We start from the raw sequence: 25,698 nt of genomic DNA, 5'->3' as shown, positions 1-25,698 counted from the left end.
ACGATTTTTTCATCTGCACTTCCCCTTGTCCCATGACTCCTCCTGCCTGCACCTGCCTGCCTCCCCCATCCTCCTGCCTGCACCCCTGCCTCCCCATCCTCCTGCCTGCACCCCTGCCTCCCCATCCTCCTGCCTGCCTCCATACTCCAAATTTCATTGTCTTAATTCTTAGTCTTATTTTTACCTCCAGCCTCTGCTGTCACCTCAACATACGGAACAACTTGCACTTGATTCCATGGGCCCTTTTCCCCTTCTGTCTGTGGAGAAGTGGTTCCTGGTCCAACTGTGAGGTGTTTCTCCTCATGTTCCTACTGCTCAGGGGACTTGCCAGTATCCTGCTGCTAAGGGTCATTTTTCTTTGGTACCTGCTGCCCTGAGGAGGTTGAGAGGTTCCCACTACACTCTTTTAGGCATCTGGGCACTTTCTGATGACCCTAAGCAAGAAGAACCTGGAGCTCACCAGAATACTTGGGCTGCTCTACACCAACCACACATTTCCTCCTCCTGTATCTGAAAACCAGACTGCCCTGCAGAGTAATGACTGCAGCAGTCTGCCTTCCACCAGCCAGAGGAGTCTAGTGCTGAGGCTTCCTCCTTTGGTGCCTGGGAGCAAGGCAAAGGCGAGGTCAACCCCACCCACTCCAGCCCTCACCACCAGCAGCAACTTAAAAACAAGAGGGAAAAGACATTGGCAACTCAGGCATCTGAATGTCTTTAACCACTCCATGTGGATCTTTTCCTGTGCAGGGAAGTGAGGCTGGGGAGAAGACAAGGAGATGCAGGCAGGAAGCCCCACAGCGCCACACACTTGAGACCACAGCAGGGATGTTTTAAAAGAAGCTGATGTCTCCCTGGAGTTTTAAGCTCCATCAGAGTCTACCTTGTAAATTCCACTCACAGAGACCTTGGCCTCATGACCTTGGCCTTTAGAACTGTGGCGATGGGCTGTGCATTTGTCTTAGTCTTCCTCTGCAGCACTGCAGCCTGCAGCCTGACCTGGAGATCTGAGGGTTCATGGGCTCCATGGCAAGCTTGGTCCCTGCAGCACCTTAGCAACTCCCTTTCCCTGCAGGCTTAAGGTATGCCTGAAAAAAAGATACCCTGCAGTGGGAAGGAGCCTGACTGCTTTAAAGAGAAATCAAGGGCATGGATGCAGACACGGGGAGAGGGAGAGGCTTTCGCCTTTAAGAAGTGAAATGGAAAGACCTGTGAAGACAGGGCAGTGTGTGGTCCATGTGGAGAGCAGGAAATAAAGGTCTCAAGCCGGGTGCTATATCATCAGCGGTCCCTTGTAATTGCTTTAAGATTGCACGCTTACAGTGGACATGGACGTTTTTGATTGATGGCTGCTCACACAATGTAATACATGGCCATTTTACATTGCCCACTGAAGAATCGACCCAGCATTTCTCAATCCCCTGATGGCTTTTCTGTAGCCCCCTTTATCTCTGCTGCTCATCAGAGAAAGGGCAACACACACATTAAGACACCCCTCAAGTGCCAGGCAACGGCTCAGTGATGGCTGTTGAGCTGCGCTGGGCTGGGGCTGACATCCCCAACCTCACCACTAATGAGAACATTTGAAAGATTACTGACATCTTCTGCCCACAGAGGTTGCCGGAAGTAATTAAGTATGGCTTCCACCAAGGGCTGCTTCCAAACACACAGGACTCAGATGGAAAAGAGCAAGAGGCTGGGTTGTAAGAGGGTTTCTAAGACCCACCCTTATGACTCCTTCCCTGCTTGCCGGGCCAGCTCTAGGATTCCTAAAATCACCACACACACCCTCACTCTCCTTCAGGCTGTATTGTGGGGAGGCAGAGAGCAGGTTGCTAGGTTCCTAGGCTCCTTGGTCTGCAGTGTGCTGTTTATCCTCTTAGCCATCATCAGAGAAGCAGGGTATAGGATGCTCTGCTGCTGCAGAGGCAGCTGACCTTGTGAAGGACTGACACACAATGGGCCATGGAAGGCAGGACTACACATTCCCTAGGCTAGGCATGCAGTGGGACACCCAGACTGCTTAAAATCACATGTGGAATGATATTGCATGACACACAAATAGTCAACAGATACAAAGAGGCCTGACTGGAATAGACTTGTGAAATAACATTTAGATGTTTGCGGTTATGGGAAAACACACACACACACACACACACACACACACACACACACACACACTCACAGAATACTGAAGAGCACAGTGTTTGTGAATGTGTTTCTAAGTTTTGGGGGCAGTTTCTGTCATTCCCACATTTTCTGTCATGTGAGTCAGTCCTGATGATGGAGTGCTCCTTGTCTCTGTCTCTTGTATTTAGGTAAATGCTTGCATTACTGTAATTAAAAGCCTTTGAAAGGCTGATGATATAAAGGAAAGAAGGTTATTTAGGTTATAGTGTTTGAGATCCTGTGAGTGAGGGGTACTATAGAGAAGGCACAGTCATTTATCTCTATGTCCCTTAACTTGGGGACTGTGTGGCAAGGAGTCTGAAAATTTCTCATCACATGGATCATATATATTTGGTCATGTGACCCAATAAAGAGTATATCTGGCATTTATCCTGGTTCCTTGGGTACAGCTTCAAAACCTTTGGAACTCCCTGGGTTATGAATGCATTCTGGTATCTCTAATAGCCCCATTTGGCCATGCCTTAGTTTGTGCTGTTGAAGTGACTCATGATGAGACCAACCAGTTTCCAAGGATGGGTTATCCATCCCAGAAAGAAAAAGTCTATAATTAGAGGACTGCATGCTCAGCCCCAGCCTTGACATCTGGAAATAGGAGCAGTTTACACAGGCGGCTGATGATTTAATCAAGCAACAGCTCTGCGCAGTAAGACTTGGAGAGATTCCTTGGTGGTGGTGTAACAGTATCCTCCCAGGTCAAACCTTCTTCTGTGTTGGAGGGAAGCTGCTTAACATTCAAGATGTTCTAAGTGCTGGCAAAACATCTCATACTGTGGGGAAGCCTATTAAGCTTATGAGATAAACCATTCGATATCTCCAGGAAGTCCCTGAAACCGATAAGAACTAGGCCTGATGAGTCAAGCTGGCTGAGCTGCCTAGAACAATACTCTTTAAGCTACTGAGGTACTGGCAAGCTGTGCAGCTGTGCAGTGTCCTCCAGGTTCCAAGCCTTTGTGAGCGTCAGTCATGCTGGGGTGGGCTTTGGTGATGCAGCTGCCTTTGAGTGATTTCTGTTCCTGTGACTAACCCTCCACCCATATTTCTGCAAGTAACCTCAATAAAGCTCATTGGTTCACCAAGTTGTACTTGAATGGTTATTTGTTTGTTTGTTTATGTTTCGTTGTTGGCTGCCTCTCTGTGGTGAGCAGACATATATTCTTACATACCCAGGAACAGTGGCACATAACAAGTGACAATGTCAGTGTTCCGGGAGAGGGACATACCGAATCCACAAGCACAGAAGCTCCCATTGAACTTTGAACTAAGGACCCTTCCAGATGGTGTCACATGTCCCCATGTGTCTGGCTGTTCATTTGGATCCTCTGTAGTAGTGTCACTGAGCACAATTTTGAGTTCCGCAAGTTGTTCTAACAAATTATCAAACACAAAAGGGGTTGTGTGACCTTTTAACTCAGCACTTGCCAGGCAGAAGGGGAGGCCATCTGAGAACCCCAATTACTGCTGGTGTCTGAAGTTAGGGAAGTCTTGCTGGGACCTTATGCTCACTCCGGGTCGTTAGTGTGAGTTGGACTGAATCACAGGACACACTGCCTGGATTACAGAGAGATGTTAGGATGCAGACGATTTGTCAGACAGAAGGCTTTGATGGTTAGTGAGCATTACAGAAATAGCCAGAGCCAAGGCGAATAAAAGATCCTTTGTCCCTCACTGTCTTCTTGTGTCACCCCCAACACAATAGGAGCAAGCAGTCCTGAATGAAAAGACCGGATGCTCCAGGGGAGGGCAGAATAGCACAGTTTAAATTGGACTGACCATTGTGATGGGTTGGAAGATAGCTCAGAGAGCATCTGAGGTCAGTGACAGGGGAAAAAAGAATGAATCTATTCCTAACCAGGACTGGTGTTTCAGTAAGTTTGATGTGTAAATATATCTGTATACTCACTGATATGAAGAGTGTTGAGTGATTGCTTTATTCAAAGGTCTTCAGCTGATGAGGCCCATTGGTAGTATGGAGGGCAAAATACATATCTTATTTGTCAGCTACCAATTTAAATGAATAATATTTGTGATAGACCTTCATAGTGTCATCTAGGATGGTGTCTGACTACACATTGAGGAACCAAGTATAGCAAGTTGACACATAAAAGAACCAGAGGTAGTATAGCCTTCAAGTCCAACACCCAGCAACTAACTTCCTTCGGTTATGACCCACTCTCAAAGGTGGGAAGCTTAGTCAGCTCATAGTACTGGAAACTGAAAAATCCAAAGACTAAAATCCTTGCTCTAGTGATAATCCCTGAAGAGTGCCAAACCATGTCATCACAGTGGGGTCATCCCCAATATCCATGGCATAGTTAATAAGATTTAAGCAAAATCCTCACCTCACTCCCTAACATGCCAAGGCATGACTATGGACAGAATGGCAACATTTTCTGACCATGTTTCAGTCCTAATGATGGCACATTTTATATCAAGCCTACATACAAGGCAGGAAGATGAGGCTCTCAGTCTGCATGGAAGACAGGAGGTATTACTCTTTAGTTATGTTTAGAAGTCTACAGAAATCAGAGAAGTGAAGGAAATTCAACATCCACATTCCAAAGCCTCCTCTCAGTGTCTGGTGTCTTTGGTCTGGTGTCTCTCCTTCCTACAGCACACATTGGCTGGAACCCTCTAGTTTTCTATTTCCAGAGTAGCTCATTCAAAAGGGAATGAACATAAGATGTGGTCTCCAGGATCAATGAATGTGAGATGGGGTACAAACACCACCTAGCCATGCACTAAAACACTGCACACCCAGCATGAAGACTGAGCTGGAGTCATGTGCGTTTATCTAAAAAATGGAGGAAGGAGATATAGTCAATAAGGCTACATTGGGAAGAGGAACAAAGATATTTCCAAGCCAACTCCCATTCCCCATAGTTCATTTTCAGAGTCCTGGCAGGAGGGTTAGGTTTAAGCAGAAGGCAGGAGATGTACATAGCTTCACAGTCTTGGTTAAAGTATGGTCCTTCCCATCATCATACAATCTGTCCTACACAGTGGTTAGAGCTGTGGGTTGTCTTTCAGAGAACCTTGAGAAGGCATCAATCTCTTGTCAGGTCTCCCTCGTGATGACATCTGCTATACTGTGGTGCAGTTTAGGGCCCATCAAATGAATCAGGATCTTGGTCTTTCAGCTTCCAAAATTATGACCTGACTAGGCTTATAGACAGATAGGCATCAGACATTTCATTATGTAACTAAAATAGGCTAATGATGCGAATACAAAAATTGGGATTACCTAAGAAGCTTTTACCTTCTAGCCCTCTTTATGGTAGAGATGAATACCTGCATTGTGTTTATAAAATCCCCTGTATCTCTTTTTAATATAACATACAGTTCTCTGGTATGAAATAAGCCACAAACTAGCTCACCAGCTTTGTGACATGAGGTTCTTGTTGGCCTGTGGGTGTATGGGCTACTCTGCACTGATGTTGACTTTAATATCAATAGCTGAGTGGCATGACATAAAATGTGGACATCAGCTTTGCATTCTGAAATCCACTGGTTCAACAATATGGGAATTTAGCCAACAGGAAGAATGTGTGTGTGTACAGAGTTCTAGTGTCCCCACCTGCCTCTGCCATCCTGCTTAGTCATGTCTGAATTGCAAAGAGCAGATGGCTGCTTCCTGCCATGATGGCCTGGGACACTCCACCATGACCTTCCCTACATCACAAAAGCTCAACAGCAAATGTACTCCTGGCATGCTGACTTTGAATGTGTCCTAACACATACATTCCAGGTTGTACCTCAAGGGAGAGGAGAGAGTCATGGCTCGAGTTTGTGCTCAACTCTGAAGGAGTTAAAGGAGAGAGTTCTCCAAGTTCATTTTTCCAGGAGTTCACTGGCTTGTTCACAGGGTCCACAGGATCCACGGGGCTGACAGGGCAGATTGTTAGACAGCTCTTTTAAGCTGAATTTACAGAGTAAAATTGGCCCAGGGGCCTTTGGGGATGATATGGGTACAGAGCCAGCCTACTTCAGTCATAAATAAAATTGGGCAGTGTTGTCTGCATCCTTTCCAAGATGGATTCAGTTTAAATTAAAGGTTTTATTGCAAAGATTAAAAGAAGCAGGAATGTAGAAGGATCCAGGAAACACCACTTGGGCCTTCCTGTTTTCCTCATGAAGGCAAACAAGCTTCAACTCTAGCATCAAACAAGAGCATTTCCTTCTTTTACCAGGAAAAACTACTGAAGTATTCAGTCCCAGGACTGGAGGCATGGCTGCCAGGATGGAGCTGAGAGAGGAAACAACCACTCAGGACAGCTAGGAGGCAGCTGCTTGGGTACGCATGTGGCTTGTTTGACGGTATTCACCTTATTGTCTGTGTTCAGACACAGTAAAGAAGGGGCCGTCTTTTGAATTGTTTCTGCTACATAAATAAGAGGGGGAAGGCATAATCATGTTCTAATGGCATTAAATTCAATTATTTGAGAAAAATTAATTAAAAATATCTAAGCCCCAGATAGAAGGCACTGTATCTCTTCTTAGGGGACATCAAGAGCATTAGAACAAAGGGGAGGCTAGCTTCACATTTGGGGTCGTCTGTTTTAGATGATAACAGTCAAAGAGAAGAATGATAAATAAAGGGGTAGAGGTGGGAAAGGACATATCTCAGCAAGGCTTTAACATAAAAATGCAAATATTTAAAATGCCACAGTTCTGATGGGGAAGTGAAAGATAAATCAAGAAGTTGCCAGGATGAGCTCAGTGGGTAAAGGCATTAACCGTGCACAAACGCTGTGACCTGAACTGGGTAACTGGAACCCACACACAACGTAGAGAGAATCATCTCTACAAAGTTGTCTTCTGCCCTGTACATGTGCCATAGCACGTATGACCCTCCCCATCTCACATCACCACACACACACACACACACACACACACACACACACACACACACACACTAATACTTAAAAAAGAGAAGTTACATGAGTATTGAAGTTATGAATGCAGCAGCCTCTGCCTACCAGTCATAACTCTCCTACTGGCAGAGCTTGCCATCATAACTCCTGAACACACAGGCAATTAATCCCATCCTACAGATGAGGACCTCGAAGCTTTTGAGGGTGTTAGAATTTTCTTAAAGGTGGAACCAGGGAGTAAAACCAGATCCTCAGACCTCAAACTCTTGAGAATCGCTACAATCCATATTGGAAACTGCTAATTATAACTGTCCTGAAAAATGATACCATAAAATAGCTCTGTTGAAGTACAATTTGCATTCATGTTTTTACATCACACAATGCAGTGGGGTTTGTATATTTACAGAGCTGGGCAACTATTCCCACCAGATCTAGAATAATTTTATTTCATGAACTAACCTAAGTAGGGGCTCTTTTCTCATTTTTGCTCTGTGGTAAAGACCCGGGGGTTTCAGTAGCAGAATAAGGAAGGTCTTCTAAGGACAGATGAAGATCTACATGCAAGAGAGAGTAATGGATTATTTTCTCCCAAGCCTAAGATGTCCATAAAGACTTTGTGGGATTTCAGGAGTGGGATTGAAAATTGTCAGGACCCCAGGGTCTATCTAGTAGAAGTCAAAAGACCTGGTATGATCACAGATGTGCATATGCAGGAATACACATGCGCAGGCTGGTATCTTGTCAGCCTGATACCAGCTAGGGTCATCTGGGAAGAGGGAACCTCAATTAAGGAAATGCCTCTATTGGGTGGTCTGTAAGGTGAGTCTATGGAGCGTCTTAACTGCTGACTAGTGTGAGAGGGCCTAGCCGTTGCTGGGAAGGTGGCCCTGGCTTGTATAATGAAAGCAAACTGAGGAAGCCATGGAGAACAAGAGGCATTCCTCCATGGTTCCTGCCCTGACTTCTCACTATGATTGGGATGCATAAGACATACAAACACGTTCCTCTCCCAAATGTTGCTTTTGAGCAGTTTTCTGCTACAGTGACAGAAAGGGAAGGGGAACACCACATATTTTGCCATCACAGAATTCTGCCCAGGCTGAGCAAGAGGGAGTGGGGGTGGCATATCAGGCTGCACTTCGGCCTGAGGTTTGCTCTGGGGCTGCAGGCTTCATCAGATCCCAAGAGTAACTGTCTCTCTAGGGATGCTCCTACCCCTGTTTGATAAGCGATGTTCTTTTATGCTGCATGAGGGGATCAGAAAGGATTGAAGCAGAGAGGCAGACAAAAGACGAGCTGCTTGCTCAGTGTGAGCTACTGCAATCAGTGTTCCTCGAAAGATATAGCTAGTGGCATAACTCTGGAGGGGGCAGGTGCAATTTTGGCACCTGAGGGAAACAGTAGGAGTGACTTTCTTTTGGAGAATTATTTTCTTAGAAAAATCACCATGCTCCTGAGACTCCAAACAGGAGGCTTGGTCTGGGTGCCTGGCTTGATTTTTGCATTCTCTGCCAATGGTATTTAGAGGTAGTTGTGGCCCCCAGCCTAGGCTTGATCAGAGGCAGAGTCCTGCTGTTCCTGCCTTTGCCACCAAGGCTCCTCTAACGTTTGATTTCCTTTCCTAAGAGGATTTTTGGTACAAGATAAATTAGAACTGGGATGGCAGTGTAGACTAAGAAGCAGGAATGCCAGCTGAGTTGGAAGGCTTTGCACAAATCAATCTTCCATCCTGTTGACTCCCTGACAGTTCCCATGGTCTGCTTGCTATCTGCTAGGCACCTTGTGCCTGCTTCCAAACAAAAGAGGGATGTGGTGGATGTTTGCCATTAAAATGCCTTCTTTTCTGATTCAGGTCGCTGTGTACAGTAAGCAAATTGGACAGACAGCTCCAGTCAGTGCTCACCCCCAGTTTCCAGCTGTAAGCTCATACTCCTCACTAAAAGGTATATGTTTTGCAAATGTGTTTTAAGCTTAGCTCTGGAGAGCCATTGCCCTTTTGAGAACCCTGAGTTACTCTCTGAACAGCCACTTCTATCCCCTCACACTGCCCAAGGAAGCAGCAAATTTTCTCATATAGAAATAAGTGCAGCCCCTCTACAATAAGACCAATATAAAGAACTAAAAACAAAAACAAAAACAAAAACAAAACAAAACAAAACAAAAAAATGATCCCCATGCAAGTCATCCAACCAATAAGTGAGGAAATGAACAAATAATTCCTTTTTTGAAAAAAAACAAAACAAGTTAAAAACTACCAACAAATACATGAAGATTATTCTCATAGTCACCAAGGAAATGACAATGAAAACTACATTGAGATTGATTTTTTTATCTTACCCTAGACAGAACAGCTTGCTTCAAGAAAACCAATGACAACAAGTGCTGGTGAGGAGTTGTGGGAAAGGAGTCTTCACATAAGGTTGGTGGGGATGTAAATTAGTGTAACTACTATGAAAATCAGTGGGGAGGTTCTTCCAAAACTAGGAATAGTATGCTTGAATGATATATGTCTCCTGGGAATATGCCCTGGGAACACCTACTCACCCATGCTTGTTGTAGCAATGTTCACTACAGACCAGTTATGGGACCAACTTACGTGTCCATCAAGAGCTGGATGGATGAAGGACACACACATACACACTGTGGGACACAGTGGAGATGTTTTGCATAAGAAGGAATGCACATGGAGATAGATAGAACTGGAGATCACATTAAATGAGTTAAGATAGAACCAAAAAACCCCAAATATTACATATTTTCTCTCATGTGTGGAACACACACACTCATACACACACACACACACACACACACACACACACACACACACACACACTGTTAAAGAGGATAAAGGGGACTATTTAGACTGAGAAGAGGAAGGAAAATAGTGGACAGGAGGATAGGAGAGGGCAATGGATATGGAATACGGTTACAGCAATGCTACACTTGAGTGAATTGTCATAATTAAGCCCATCACTTTACATAATGAATATACATTAATTAAAATAATGGAAATAAAACTGAGTAATGGAAAGGGGGTGCACTTGACAGCTTTGTTTGCAGTCATACAATATCCTTTATGTTCCTTTTCCTTCCATTTGGAAGTCTCTGGAAACTTGGATTCTTCCTCAAGGGTAGAAGATTTCCACACATGAACTTTGGGTACCCAGATGTTGTATATAAATCACTGATCTCACAGAAAATGGGAGGTATACCTTGGCCTGTGATCCTGAGTTCTGCTCTGCTATGACCCCTGAGATCTTTGCTGCTCAGGGGTTGTACACAGATGCCTACTGCCTCCAGAGTGAGAACCCAAGAAGGGCAGACACAATCCTTCTGATTGACCTTTGACCTTGGCTACTAGCACCCACCAACTGGTGTGGAAGGAGGAGATGTAGTGAGGGTGCAAATGTGTAATTTCTACGTTTTACATTTTCCCCATTTTTGAAGATCTTATATGAAGCTGAAGTTCTATCTTCTGCCATCTGCTGTGAACATGGCACATGCTACTCAATACCTCGTACAAACCAATCATTCTATCATCTTCCATGTTACCCCTCCTTCTAAAGCACAGTTATTGTCATCCACAAGGGTAAAACTTACAATCAACTGAAGTCATGTACTCCATAAGACCTTGTGCTGTTAGGTCTTGACAGATGCTTGGTAGAATAGAAAAATGATTTTACAAATTAACAAAGTAACTATCAAATATCTTATTTTCACTGCAAATATCAACTGGTGTCAACAGGACTCCTTGGTCTTAGGTTACCTGGGTATTTCAAAGACTCACAACTTTTTAAAAAATACCATTTTAAAATTTGTTGATTTCACTGTTGTCATTAGGTTCCCCCCACACAAAGTTCATCCAGAACACTCAATTAGGAAGTTCGAAGATTATGCATTAGATAGATTAAAAACTATATTTCAAAACAACTTCATTTCAGAATTGTGGTATGCTTCTCCACTCAAAATTTTAGCAAATAGCTTGAAATTAACATTTTTCTGGTAGAATAATGGACTAAAATTCTTAGAGCATAGGATAGGTACTGATCCATGTAACAAGTCTTTGAGTTACTCTCTCCCCCACCTCACTCTTTCTCTCTTTCTCTCTCTGTCTCTCTCTGTCTCTCTCTCTCTCAAACACACACACACTCACACTAAAACTCGAGCCCTCCTAAACAGATGTGGCTTCTTAAATATCAATAACAACATCACATCTCTTTAAAATGGGAAAAGTCTCAACAAAGCCTTGTTGTTAGGAGGAAATCAAACCTTATCCACCAACAGGAAACTAGTCACAAATGGACATAAGCCATATATAGCTGCACAAGCATCTGTGAATGAGTATTACTAGGGAGAGATGGTCCACTCTGTGTTCTCTCCTTGAGTGTTCAATGACCAAAGTGTAGAGAAGACTTCACAGTGACAAGTCCCTCTCCCACCTACTGGGTCAACAGCATGGACCCCAAGCCAGCACCCACACTCTACTCATGCTGTAGCTCTGTTGTTGAGCATGAGGTACCCAGTTGCTATCTTTACATTTATTTATTTTACTTGTGGGGTAGAGAGTAAGCATGGGGAGTTGGAGGATGGAGCATAGGGGAGAGCATGGGAGTTGGGGGAGAGCATGGGGGGAGAGCTTGGGGGGTTAGAAGAGAGCAGGAGGGCTAGGGGGAGTACATGTACCACAGCATGCATGTGGAAATCAGATGATAACTTGTAGGACTGATCTTCCATCCTCTCCTTCCACCATGCAGGTTCTGGGGTTGGGACTCAGGTTGCCAGACTTGGTGGCAAGAGCCTTTACCAATTACTACTTTATAAAAGAAATGTACAGTTGAGCCGGTTTTCAGTGAAATACACAGAACAAGCTTCCATAAGAATAACTGCAAGGGAGTTCCAGTTCATCATTGCTGCTCAGAGTCATCTGACGCAAGAGACCTGCCTGCCGGACCCAGTTCGGCGGTGGTGGGTTACGAGCACCCAAAGGCAGCCCGGTCTCCATCTGCCGGCCCAGATAGGCCAGGAACTGTTTCCAGTTCCGGTTCGTCATCGATGCTCAGAGTCATCTGAGGTAAGCGACCTGCCTGCCAGACCCAGTTCTGCGGTGGCAGTGGGTTCCGAACACTCATCACCCAGAGGCAGCCCCCAGAAGCAGCCTGGCCTCCATCTGCCGGCCCAGGAACTGTTTCCAGTTCTGGTTAGTCATCACTGCTCAGAGTCATCTGACACAAGTGACCATACAGAGTTCGGCAGAGGTATCCGACACCCCGAGGCCCGGTGACAGCTCTGCCTCCAGCTGCCCCTCCCGGCGGGACTGGCACGCCCTGACATTGCCGACACCCGGGTAACAGTGACGCGGTTCTCTCCATCCACGAGAAGAGAACCGACATCAGAGTATTGGATCTGTTTGCATCTACCAGAAGGGAAATGTGGTCCCACACCCACCAGGAGAACAAGAAACACTTGCTACACCCACCAGAAGAAAGGATGAGAAGAGGGCAAGGTAAAAGCACATCCAACAACAGAAAACCCAATATGACACCACCGGAGACTAGGAACCATACACCAGTAAGACCTCAACATCACAATGCAGATGAAGCAGAAGAGAATGACCTTAAAAACATCTTCAGGAAAATGATAGAGGACCTCAAAGAGGACATGAGAAAATCACTTAAAGAAATTGAAGACAAAACAAACCAAAAAATACAAGAAACAGTTCAAGACCTAAAAACTGAAATAGAGACAATAAAGAAAGCACAATCTGAGGCAATGCTGGAAATAGAAAAGCTGGGTAAACGATCAGGAACTACAGATGTAAGCATAACCAACAGAATACAAGAGATGGAAGAGAGAATCTCAGGAGTTGAAGACACACTAGTGGAAATAGATTCATCAACCAAAGAAAATCTTAAGTCCAACAAATCCCTAACACAAAATATCCAGGAAATATGGGATACTGTGAAAAGACCAAACCTAAGAATAATAGGTATAGAAGAAGGTGAAGAAATCCAACTCAAAGGTGCAGAAAACATATTCAACAAAATCATAGAAGAAAATTTTCCCAACCTAAAGAAAGACATGCCAATGAAAATACAAGAAGCCTACAGAACACCAAATAGACTGGACCAAAAAAAAAAAAAAAAAAAGGTCATCTCACCACATAATAATCAAAACACCAAACATACACAGCAAAGAGAAAACATTAAGAGCAGCAAAGGAAAACGATCAAGTAACCTATAAAGGCAAACCTATCAGAATCACCCCTGACTTTTCCTTAGAAACTCTGAAAGCCAGAAGGTCCTGGATTGATATTCTACCTACACTAAGAGACCATGGATGCCAGCCCAGACTACTATACCCAGCAAAGCTTTCAATCATTATAGATGGAGAAAACAAGATATTACATGACAAAACCAGATTCAAACAATACATATCCACCAATCCAACCCTACAGAAAGTACTGGAAAGTAAACTGCAACCCAGGAAAGTTAACTACAACCAGAAAAACATAGGCAATAGATAATCCCAATTTTCCAACAGTCAAAAGAAAAAAGGGATAGAATCCCACACATAATCTTGCCACCATCACCAAATCAAAAACAAACAAGAATGAACAATAATCAATGGTCATTAATATCCATCAACATTAATGGTCTTAACTCCCCTATAAAAAGACACAGATTAGCAGAATGGATAAGAAGACAGAATCCTTCCTTCTGCTGCTTACAAGAAACTCACCTCAACCTCAAAGACAGACGGTACCTAAGAATTAAAGGTTGGGGAAAGATCTTCCAATCAAATGGACCCAAGAAACAAGCGGGGGTAGCAATCCTAATATCCAACAAATTGGACTTTAAACTAAAATCAGTCAAAAGAGATGAAGAAGGTCATTTCCTACTCATCACAGGAGAAATCCATCAGGATGAAGTCTCAATTCTGAACATTTATGCCCCAAATACAAAGGCATCCACGTTTGTAAAAGAAACATTACTAAAACTCAAATCACACATAAAACTGCACACACTTATAGTGGGAGATTTCAACACCCCACTCTCACCACTGGACAGGAACACCAGACAGAAACTTAACAAAGAAACAAAAGAACTAATAGAAGTTATGGTGCAATTGGACTTAACAGATATCTATAGAACATTCCACCCAAATACAAAACAATTTACCTTCTTCTCAGCGCCACATGGAACCTTCTCTAAAATCGACCACATACTTGGCAACATAGCAAACCTCAACAAGTACAAAAAAATTGAAATAACCCCCTGTGTCTTATCAGACCACCATGCTTTAAAATTAGAATTCAACAACAACAAGAACTACAGAAAACCTACAAACTCATGGAAATTAAGTAACACCCAATTGCACAATTCATGGGTCCAGGAAGAAATAAAAAAAGAAATTAAAGATTTCCTAGAATTCAATGAGAATGAGGACACAACATACCCAAATCTATGGACACTTTGAAAGCAGTGCTAAGAGGAAAGTTCATAGCGCTAAATGCCCATATGAAAAAACAGGAGAATAATCACACTAGAGAATTAACAGCACAACTGAAAGCTTTAGAAAACAAAGAAGCCAATACACCCTGGAGGAGCAGACACCAGGAAATAATCAAATTGAGGGCTGAAATCAATAAAATGGAAACTAGGAGAACAATACAAAGAATCAATATAACAAAAAGTTGGTTCTTCGAGAAAATCAACAAGATATGTGATGAATCCAAGGTGCTTCAGTTAGTGCTCACCTGTGCATGCAAATTTGATTTCATCTTTAGTAAGTAGTAAAGTTATATGCTTGCCAAAAAAAAAATAAGCAACACACTGGAAGACAAATGTCACACAATTTCAATTTTATGTGTAACCTAGAAATGATGAACTTATGGGAACAGAGAGCAGAATTGTGGCTATTAGGCTTCAATGTGGGACTTTTAACAATGGGGAAACGATTGGTTTAAGGATATAAAACTGCAGTTGGACAAGAGGCATGGACTCTGTGAAGTCTTGAGGTCTACTGAGAGCATGATAAATATGGTTGATAACAATATGCTATATTTTAAAAGTTGTGAGATAGTATACTTTAAGTGTTCTCAAAACAAAAATGATGAATATGTGTGATATAACATGTTAATTGGTTTAATTTATCCATGCCATTGTGAACATACTGTATTCTGTATCATAAGGTCATGTATTGGACTCTTCCACAGTTAAGATTAGTGCATAGAAGAATGGGTGCTAAGGTCCACTGACCAGTTAGGGTACCAGGGCCTGAGGTCAGTGACCTAGGGAACCAACTTGGGAGAAGAATGTCCTACACCAAGAGTATGGGGAGCCCCAGGTGGCTGCTGACAATTCACAGGTATTTTCCATTCTTTCCAAAAGTATTCCCAGTGCTGAAAACCAGCTACAAATAAATCCTGTTTTGTTTTGCTCCGAGACAGGTATGCATTGAACCAACGAAAAACTCGGCCCCCAAAGACCTGCATAGGTAAAACAAAGCATTCTTCCTCCTTACTTTTCACCGTGAGGTACATGGACTTGCTGACGTCTGCGCCCACATCGTTGCTGACCTTGCAGAGGTAGTAGCCACTGTCTTCCTCCACAACATGCTTGATCAAGAGTGAGCCATTACTTAGGACCTGGATTCTGCCATTCAGGGCAATTGGCTGGAACTGGGGGACCCCAGCACCTGAAAGAGAATCACAAAAGGGAACCATGAATCTAAGGAGTAGCAACCAATCCTGAGATGTGGCCTGAGACTTCCCTCTGGGTGTGTCTGTGAAGGCATCCAGAGAGCTTTAGTGGACAAGGGAAGGACTCTGTACGGCAGGCCAGTCCTATGCACCAGGATCCCAGTCTGAAAACAAACGGGGGGAGGGAGGCCAGCTGAGTGGCAGCCCTGCTTCTTATCAGTGCCCACTCTGCTGGGATGTAAGGAGTCCCAGACACACATCCCATGGCCATGAATGCCATGTCTACCTCATAGCAGATCATATCCTGTCAAATTGTGAGCAAAAACCAACGACCCTTCTTTAATTTGCTCTTGCATTTGGTCACAGCAGTGAAACAAGGAGGAAGGGTACAGTGAGAATAAACACATGAACAGCAAGATCAAGTTCATTTTTGACACAAGGACGCTGAACACACCTCACACGGGCAGTCATAGGATACACTTAGTCACCCCTTCCTTCCCATAATATTAAAATTTCTTATTTAGAGAAAAACCACATTTACTTAAAATGACAGCATTTCAGAGGGTGAGATTAAAAAGGAGGAGTGCCTACACACATTTTTCCCTCCATCAAATGCCAAATTTGATGAGTGCTAAGCAGCTGATCAATTAATTATTCAAAGACATCATAGTTAGAACAACCCCATAGTAGATGTTGCTTGTCTTGTGAACAAAATTCCTTCTGTTCCTGGGATCTGATGTGGATGTAAACAGGGGAGTGCTCCTCTGGGGATGAGCCATTTAAAACTCTTCCTTGCAGCACATATTGGAGGCTACAAAGAGAGAGCACACTACTAGGTACACCGGAGAGCCACAGTGCACTGTCAATAGCATAGGACTCTTATTGGTGTATGTAAGTCAGTTCACTGAGTGAAGAGAGTGTTAAGACACTTTTCCCTAGGCGTGCTTGTGGGTGTAGATGTTGGGACCATAGGACCACATGAAAGATCTGGATGGAACTATCTAGAAGAGAATGGGTCCTGGGAATAATACAAGAGAGGAAGAAAACACTGATGGATGTCTGAGCAAACAGTGGCTTGGGATGACCTCTCACACTGACTGGAGTGTGAGCAGAAGATGCGGCTTAGGCCATTTGGACCTCTCCCCCCCAGGCCTCTCTTCTCTACCCTGTGAGTTTGGGCACTGGATAGAGATTCAGTGTATGAGTTGATCTGATTTTCCTAGAGGAAGCTCACAGTGTGAGCCACAGATAAACTCTAAACAGGAGCTTCAGGGTCTCTGGCCTCAGAAAAGGCCTGAAGCTGATTGGGTCTGCTATGCCCACCTTTCTTTCACTGGCATCTTCCAACAACACCACACCAAAGAACACTGAACTGCATACATTGGTTGTTCTTCCCTGAGGATTTCTGCTGTTGGGACCTCAGAGCTGGGTCTGGGTCTCTCCAGAGAGATCATGGAAATGAGTACTGTTTCTGAGAGCTCTTCCACAGCGAGTAAGAACAAACAGAATCCCTGCACCGGTGACTTCTCTTGAGATAGAACTTCAGGAGAGGACGTGTAGCAACTTGAATTAAAAAAACTGAAAAGGGGCTAGAGTGTCAGCTCAGTTGGTAAAAGCACTTTGCTGTGCAAGCATGGGACCTGATTGATTCCTAGCATCTACTCACAACATCAGGTCCAGGGTGTGTTCCTAACACTGAAGAAGCAAAGACAGAGATGGAGGATCCTGGGGGCTGGCTAAGCAGACAGTGCATTGGGACTGGCCAGTCCCACATTCAATGAGAAATCCTTTATGGGACAATAAAGTAGAGAGAGCAATTCGGGAATATATTCAGTGTTGACTTTTGGCCTCTACGTGTTAGTGTGTGTATAATATATGCACAATACATGAGTGTTAAGTAACCAAGTCCGTGTCTCCCCGCCCCCCGTCTGTTCCCCCCATCCCGCCATGGCCGTGCTGCTGACAGCATCCTAAGATGATGGCCCAGAAACAACCCAGGAAGGACTCTGACCGGGTAAACAAAAGGATTCCTTCTGGATAAACAGACATTAAACTCAGCATTGTTCAGGAATCTCACAAGGCAGGTTTCTGTTTCTCAACTGCCTCTGGAAAAGTCTTCTAAAACCTGATTAACCCAAACAGCCAGCAACAAAGTCCCCACACTGTCTCCAGGGCTGTTCTGGTGGCCCTGCCACCTCTCTCTGCTACCTGCTCTTATAAAACTGACAAGATTTCTCTCTTCCTTTCCCAGTTGCTATTCTCTACCCTTTGAGGCAGCCTGTGGTTTTGCTGTGCTCACTCACAATAAACACATGCAAACAATACACACACACACACACACACACACACACACACACACACACACACACAATCACACAGACATACACACATACATAGACATACAAACACACACACACACACAATCACACAGACATACACACATACATAGACATACAAACACACACACACACAATCACACAGACATACACACATACATAGACATACAAACACACACACACACACACACACACACACACACACACACACACACAAAGGTGAAAGGTATTCTACTTCTGCTAAGGAAGAAGGAAGCCAGAAAAGGAAACTGTCTGCTCAGCATCACAATTCTATTTTCTTTAGAGTGAATCTGAACACTGAGGTCCCAGGCAACTAGGTAAACATTGCAAAGAATTAAAATGATACTTATAAATGAGATATGAGCTCTGTAGAGTAATTTACCTTTAGCACATGACAGAGTGAGGGGGTCATAGGTATGAAACAGGGCGGAAGGGATGGACTGGAAAAAGCTGTGACCTACTTCAGTCTCCCCTTTGGACCAGAAACTACCAGAAAACTATGTGACTTAACCCTCAATAAAGCAAAGAAAAAGAGGCATAGGAGAAACAGAACTATATCAGAAGCAGAGGAGACCACCAGGCAGAGGCATAAACTAATTTGCATAAACAGATGGGAGAGTTTCAGATGAAATATTAAAACTATTAAAAAAGACAAAATAATAGAGAAGAAAATGCAACTATTATGTGTGCAAAATATATTCACAAAGCTTATTAGCAGAGTGGACACAGAAGAGAAAATGACTAGGTCAGCAGAATTTATCCATTGTACAACAAAAGAACAAAGGAGGGAAAATACATGAATTCATTCAAGACTCTCAAAAACTTGCATAGTCTGGGTAGTTATTGTCTTAGAAGGAGAAGAGATAAAGTGGTGGATATAGAAATACTTTTTAAATAATAAAAATTTAATACCAATATCAATTGTTTTGATTTCATGAACATTTATAGAGCTCCACACTCAGCAACAACAGGGCATGTAAGTTTCAACTGGTCCTGGAGCAATCCCTGCAAGAGATAGAGTGCTGAGCACCAAGAGACAGCATTCCTGAGCATCTAGAGACAGCCCTTGAGCACCTAGAGACAGTGTTCCTGAGCACCAAGAGACAAACAAACAAACAAACAAAATGAGACAATTGAAATAGCACAGTGCTGGAAGAAGGGGAAGGCAGCTGTGAACCAATGCCTTCTGGGAAAGGCAAGGCTGGTGTACACATAGCATCTATGGTCATCTGCACAGACCCAGTCCTGCTAAAAAGCCCAGCACTGAAGGGGAACAGCTCTCAAGGCTCACACTCAGCTACTGGAAGTTAATGGCTGCTGGGAGGAAGCAGAGTCATTTTTCTTTGTGGTTGTGGTTGCTAGTAGGTTGGCCCTGTTGCAGTGAATGGCTTCATGCTCACTTGTACAGGTCAACACTGGACTCAGGGCCTATTGATAATAGCTCTTTTGAAGGCAGATGTCAAGTTGGAAGGGAGAGGGTTTGCTGGGACAGGAAGAGTTGGGGAGAGTTAGTAGGGGTAGATAAGATAAAATACATTGTATACATGTATGAAAAATTTAAAGAATGATAAGAGTATTTTTTTTTTTGATGAAGGGGAAATCCCTCAATTCTTTATCCAAGTGCGTCAATGTGGTCCAGTTTTTTACATTTATCATTTGTGTGTGTTTGTGTATGCATATGAATATTCAGGCCATTGCATGGGTGTGGAAGTCAGAGGGCAATTTATAGGAGGTTTTTTCCCACTGAGTGCATTCCAGGAACCAAACTCAGGCCATTGGGATTGGCAGCATTCACTCTCTTCCACTGAACCATCTCACTGGCCTTTGTTCCATGTTTTGAAAATCTGTTAAAGGCTATTGGTGTTTTACTTCAACTGCAGTGAAATTGAGAGCTACATCCAATGTAATTCACATGAGCTAAAAGTTCAACTGAGGAATTTCTCAAGCATGTGCACATGTATGTGTGTGTGTGTGTGTGCACACGCACATGTGTAAGTACACATATAACAGGCTGGAAATTAAGACATCTCAAAAATAGATGTAATTTATAAACTACATAAAACTTTGGTTTAAAAATTTCTGAAAATTGGTTTCTGGTTCCGGTTCAGCAACCCTGCTCGGAGGCATCTGACGCGAAGGGTTTGCTCCCTGGATTGGAGATCGGCAGCAGGATCCAACACACCCAGACACTGCCGAGGCCCCGGTGGCAGTTCTGCCTCCATCCATGACAAGAAGACAGACATCAGAGTATTGGAACTGTTTGCATCTACCAGAAGGGAACCCTAGTCCCATACCCACCAGGAGAGGAAAAGACTTCTGCTATACCCACCAGAAGAAAGGATGAGAAGAGGTCAAGGTAAAAGCACATTCAACAACAGAAAACCCAATATGACACCACTGGAGACTAGGAACCATACACCACCAAAACCTGAACATCACAATGCAGATGAAGCAGAAGATAATGACCTTAAAAACATCTTCATGAAAATGATAGAGGACCTCAAAGAGGACATGAGAAAATCCCTTAAAGAAATGGAAGAAAAAACAAACCAAAAAAAAAAATACAAGATATCAACAACTCTCTCAAGGAAACAGTTCAAGACCTAAAAACTGAAATAGAGACAAAAAAAAAGCACAATCTGAGGCAATGCTGGAAATAGAAAAGCTGGGTAAATAATCAGGAACTACAGACATAAGCATAACCAACAGAATATAAGAGATGGAAGAGAGAATCTCAGAAGTTGAAGACATACTAGTGGAAATAGATTCTTCAACCAAAGAAAATCTTAAGTCCAACAAATCCCTAACACAAAATATCCAGAAAATATGGGATACCATGAAAAGACCAAACCTAAGAATAATAGGTATAGAAGAAGGTGAAGAAATCCAACTCAAAGGCACAGAAAATATATTCAACAAAATCATAGAAGAAAAACGTTCCCAACCTAAAGAAAGGCATGCCAATGAAAATACAAGAAGCCTACAGAACACCAAATAGACTGAACCAAAATAAAAGGTCTCCTTGCCACATAATAATCAAAACACCAAACATACAGAACAAAGAGAAAACATTAAGAACAGCAAAGGAAAAAGGTCAAGTAACTTATAAAGGCAAACCTATCAGAAATACACCTGATTTTCCATGGAAACTATGAAAGCCAGAAGGTCCTGGATCGATATTCTACCTACACTAAGAGACCATGGATGCCAGCCCAGACTACTATACCCAGCAAAGCTTTCAATCAATACAGATGAAGAAAATAAGATATTCCATGACAAAACCAGACTCAAACAATACATATCCACCAATCTAGCCCTACAGAAAGTTCTGGAAGGAAATCTGCAACCCAAGGAAGTTAACTACAACTAGAAAAACATAGGCAATAGATAATCCCACTTTACCAACAGCCAAAAGGAAAAAGGCATAGAATCCCACACTTAATTTTGTCACCATCACCAAATCAAAAACAAACGAATGAACAATCAATGGTCATTAATATCCATCAACATTAATGGTCTTGACTCCCCTATAAAAAGACACAGATTAGTAGAATGGATAAGAAGACAGAATCCATCCTTCTGCTGCATACAAGAAACTCACCTCAACTTCAAAGACAGATAATACCTAAGAATTAAAGGTTGGGGAAAGATTTTCCCATCAAATGGACCCAAGAAACAAGCGGGGGTAGAAATCCTAATATCCAACAAACTAGATTTTAAACTAAAATCAATCAAAAGAGATGAAGGAGGTCACTTCTTACTCATCACAGGAGAAATCGATCAGCATGAAGTCTCAATTCTGAATATTTATGCCCAAATACAAAGTCATCCATGTTTGTAAAAGAAACATTACTAAAACTCAAATCACACATAAAACCGCACACACTTATAGTGGGAGATTTCAACACCCCACTCTCACCAATGGACAGGAACACCAGACAGAAACTTAACAAAGAAACAAAGGAACTAATTGAAGTTATGGCCCAATTGGATTTAACAGATAGCTATAGAACATTTCATCCAAATACAAAACAATTTAGCTTCTTCTCAGCACCACATGGATCCTTCTGTAAAATCAACCACATACTTGGCAACATACAACAGGTACAAAAAATTGAAATAACCCCATGTATCTTATCAGACCACCATGCTTTAAAGTTAGAATTTAACAACAACATGAATTACAGAAAACCTACAAACTCATGGAAATTAAGTAACACCCAACTGCACAATTCCTGGGTCAAGGAAGAATTAAAAAAAGAAATTAAAGATTTCCTAGAATTCAATGTGAATGCAGACACAACATACCCAAATCTATGGACACTTTGAAAGCAGTGCTAAGAGGAAAGTCCATAGCACTAAGTGCCAACATGAAGAAAGAGGAGAATAATCACACTAGAGAATTAACAGCACAATTGAAGGTTTAGAAAACAAAGAAGCAAATACACCCCAGAGGATCAGACATAGGAAATAATCAAATTGAGGGCTGAAATCAATAAAATGGAAACTAGGAGAACAATACAAAGAATCAATGAAAGAGTTGGTTCTTCTAGAAAATCAACAAGATAGACAAACCTTTATCCAAACTTACCAAACAGCAGAGAGTGAACATGCAAATTAATAAAATCAGGAATGAAAAGGGGGACAAAACAACAGACACAGAGGAAATCCAGAGAATACTTCAAATACATCAGGTCATACTTCAAAAACCTATATTCCTCAAAGTTCAAAAATCTAAAGGAAATGGACAATTTTCTGGACAGATTTCACTTACCAAAATTAAATCAAGAACAGATAAGCAACTTAAATAGACCTATAATCCCTAATGAAATTGAAGCAGTCATCAGAAGTCTCCCAACCAAAAAAAGCCCAGGACCAGATGGCTTCATTGCAGAATTCTACCAGAAATTCAAGGCACAGCTAATACCAATTCTCCTCAAAGTATTCCACACAATAGAAGCAGAAGGGTCATTGCCAAACTCTTTTTATGAGGCTTCAATAACCTTGATACCCAAGCCACACAAAGACACAACTAAGAAAGAGAATTACAGTCCAATATCCGTCATGAACATTGATGCAAAAATCCTCAATAAAATATTGGCAAATCGAATCCAAGAACACATCAGAGAAATCATCCACCATGATCAAGTTGGCTTCATCCCAGGGATACAAGGATGGTTCAACACATTAAAATCCATCAATGAAATCAACCATATAAACAGACTGAAGAAAAAAACCACATGATCATCTCACTATATGCTGAAAAAGACTTTGACAAAATCCAACACCCCTTCATGATAAAAGTCTTGGAGAAATTAGGGATAACAGGAACATACCTCAATATAATAATAACAATATACAGCAAGCCACCAGCCAACATCAAATTAAATGGAGAGAAACTCAATGCAATTCCTCTAAAATCATGTATAAGACAAGGCTTTCCACTCTCTCCATACCTCTTCAATACTGTCTTTGAAGTTCTAGCTAGAGCAATAAGACAACAAAAGGAGATCAAGGGAATACAAATTGTAAAGGAATACATCATACTCTCTCTATTTGAAGATGATATGATAGTCTATATAAGTGACCCCAGAATCTCTACCAGGGAACTTCTACAGCTGATAAACACCTTCAGCAAAGTGGCTGGATACAAGATTAACTCAAAATTCTGTAGCCATACTAAATACCAATGACACATTGGTGGAGAAAGAAATCAGAGTAACATCACCCTTTACAATTGCCACAAACAACACAAAATACCTTGGGGTAACACTAACCAAAAACATGAAAAACCTGTATCGTACGAATTTTGACTCTAAAGAAAGAAATTAAAGAAGATTCCAGAAAATGGGAAGATCTCCCATGCTAGGTAAGATCAACATAGTAAAAATGGCAATCTTGCCAAAAGCAATCCACAGATTCAATGTAATCACCATCAAAATTCCAACACAATTCTTCACAGACCTTGAAAGAACAATTCTCAACTTTATATTGAAGGGACCAGCTCCCCATTTCAGCAGCCATGACAGTAACACGTGCTCGCCATGACCTTGTCTTAGTCACTAGAAGTCAGATGCCTGCCTCGTGGCAAGGAACCAATCAGAAGTTAGCCTGTGGTGCTATGCTTTATGGTTCTGGGTGTGCTTTACGGACAAGTGCACAGCAATGATGCTCAGAGCATAGCAACCATCCTGGGAGGGCCTATGGGCCATAACAACCAATTGGCCAATCAACACAGGGCAAGCCCTCCAAGCCTGGAGGCACACCAATCCTGAGCCTGTGCATACCCCTAGACACTCCTCTTACGCTGCCCTACAAGATCTCTCTGCATCCCCTTTGAGCTGTCTTTGCTAGCCATCCCGCCATGGCGGGTGGGTAAAAGACCCGAGATAACATGGGGTTAGCTCGTTTAACAACAGTAAAGCCTCATGCAGTTTGCAGCAAGTTTTCGAATCTGCCTGGTGATTGGGGTGACTGAGGTCCTGGGCTGGGACCCCGGAGGCCTGAGTTTTCCGGGGGTCTACCATTTGGGAGCTCGTCCTGGATTTGCGACCACCCCTCACCTGAGTGTATTCGATCTTGGAGGTAAGATGATTTGAGCTCGCAACTTATATGTTCAATGTTCTGTCCATGTTCTATATGTCTCTTGCTGTTTTGTTGGTTTGGTGTCATGACTTGAATTTGATCTGTGCCAGCGACTTATATTTGGAATTTGTAATTTGGACCTCAGGGAAAACAGACGTGCTCAGAAACAGATGTGTTTCTGGAACCCTTGGTTCTGCCCTGGACGAAAGTCCAAGGGTTGTTTGTAATTTTGGTTTGGTGCCATGTCTGTGTCTGTAATTTGGTCTGCCTCGAGGTTTGTCCTGTCTCTTGTGTCTGTCCAGTTTTGCTGTTTGTGTCTGTCTCCATACTAACCAACCCCATCCCCAGATTTTCATCATTGGTTTTCAATTCAGGATCCACCATGACACCCCCTTTTGTTGAGTCATGTGGTGCCATAATAGGTAACTTAATTCTCCAGTCTTTGTTTCTGTATGGTTTTCTGTAAGGCTTGGAGGGTTGGAATGGGCTGGGTGACTGAGCAGGTTTGTTATCTGTGTTATCTGATGTGTTACGGCTGAGTCCCCTGAGGCTGTTACTCTGAACTCCAACCACTGCTGTAGCCCTCACAGCTGAGTCTGGCCAATGTGAGTCTGTTTTGCTGTCCCCACCTGCCAGTCTGTGAGGCATTCGAAGTGGGGCTGTCTCTGCCCCAACTGCGGTCCTGCCATGGGTCCTGGCCTGTGGCAGAGTTTCCCTGCTCTGAGGGAATATGGCTGCAAGTCCGCCATCTGCCTGGCTGCCCGGCCTTCTCTGTGCTCCACACACAGGTATGCAGGGGGACTTCGGGAGTCTTTTTCCCACCCCTGCATTGGCCGAGGGTCTGGGATTACCAGTAGCACCCCCAGGTCTCTGCCCTGAGGACATGGAGCTGGGGTGTATGAACTTATCTGGCCTGATCCAGACTTCTAAAAAAAAAAAAAAAGCCTTAAAGTTATTAAAAACTATAAAAAGGACTTTGATAAGAATTTTTATGTTG

The 25,698-nt window shown here is 42.9% G+C and overlaps 1 protein-coding gene across 1 annotated transcript in view; it reads right to left on the bottom strand.

Annotated features, from left to right (window-relative positions):
• Positions 1 to 25,698, bottom strand: part of Dscam (DS cell adhesion molecule) — a 504,817-nt gene that overhangs the window by 184,357 nt on the left and 294,762 nt on the right. Inside the window, exon 11 of the mRNA XM_035443441.1 lies at positions 15,582 to 15,755. Coding sequence (XP_035299332.1) covers positions 15,582 to 15,755 — 174 coding nt within the window. The remainder of the gene's footprint in view (positions 1 to 15,581; positions 15,756 to 25,698) is intronic.

The sequence above is a fragment of the Cricetulus griseus genome, chromosome 4 (assembly GCF_003668045.3).
Source record: "Cricetulus griseus strain 17A/GY chromosome 4, alternate assembly CriGri-PICRH-1.0, whole genome shotgun sequence".
Lineage (NCBI taxonomy): Eukaryota > Metazoa > Chordata > Mammalia > Rodentia > Cricetidae > Cricetulus > Cricetulus griseus.
Note: the sequence above shows the minus strand (reverse complement) of the source record. Positions and strands in the feature narration are given on the sequence as shown.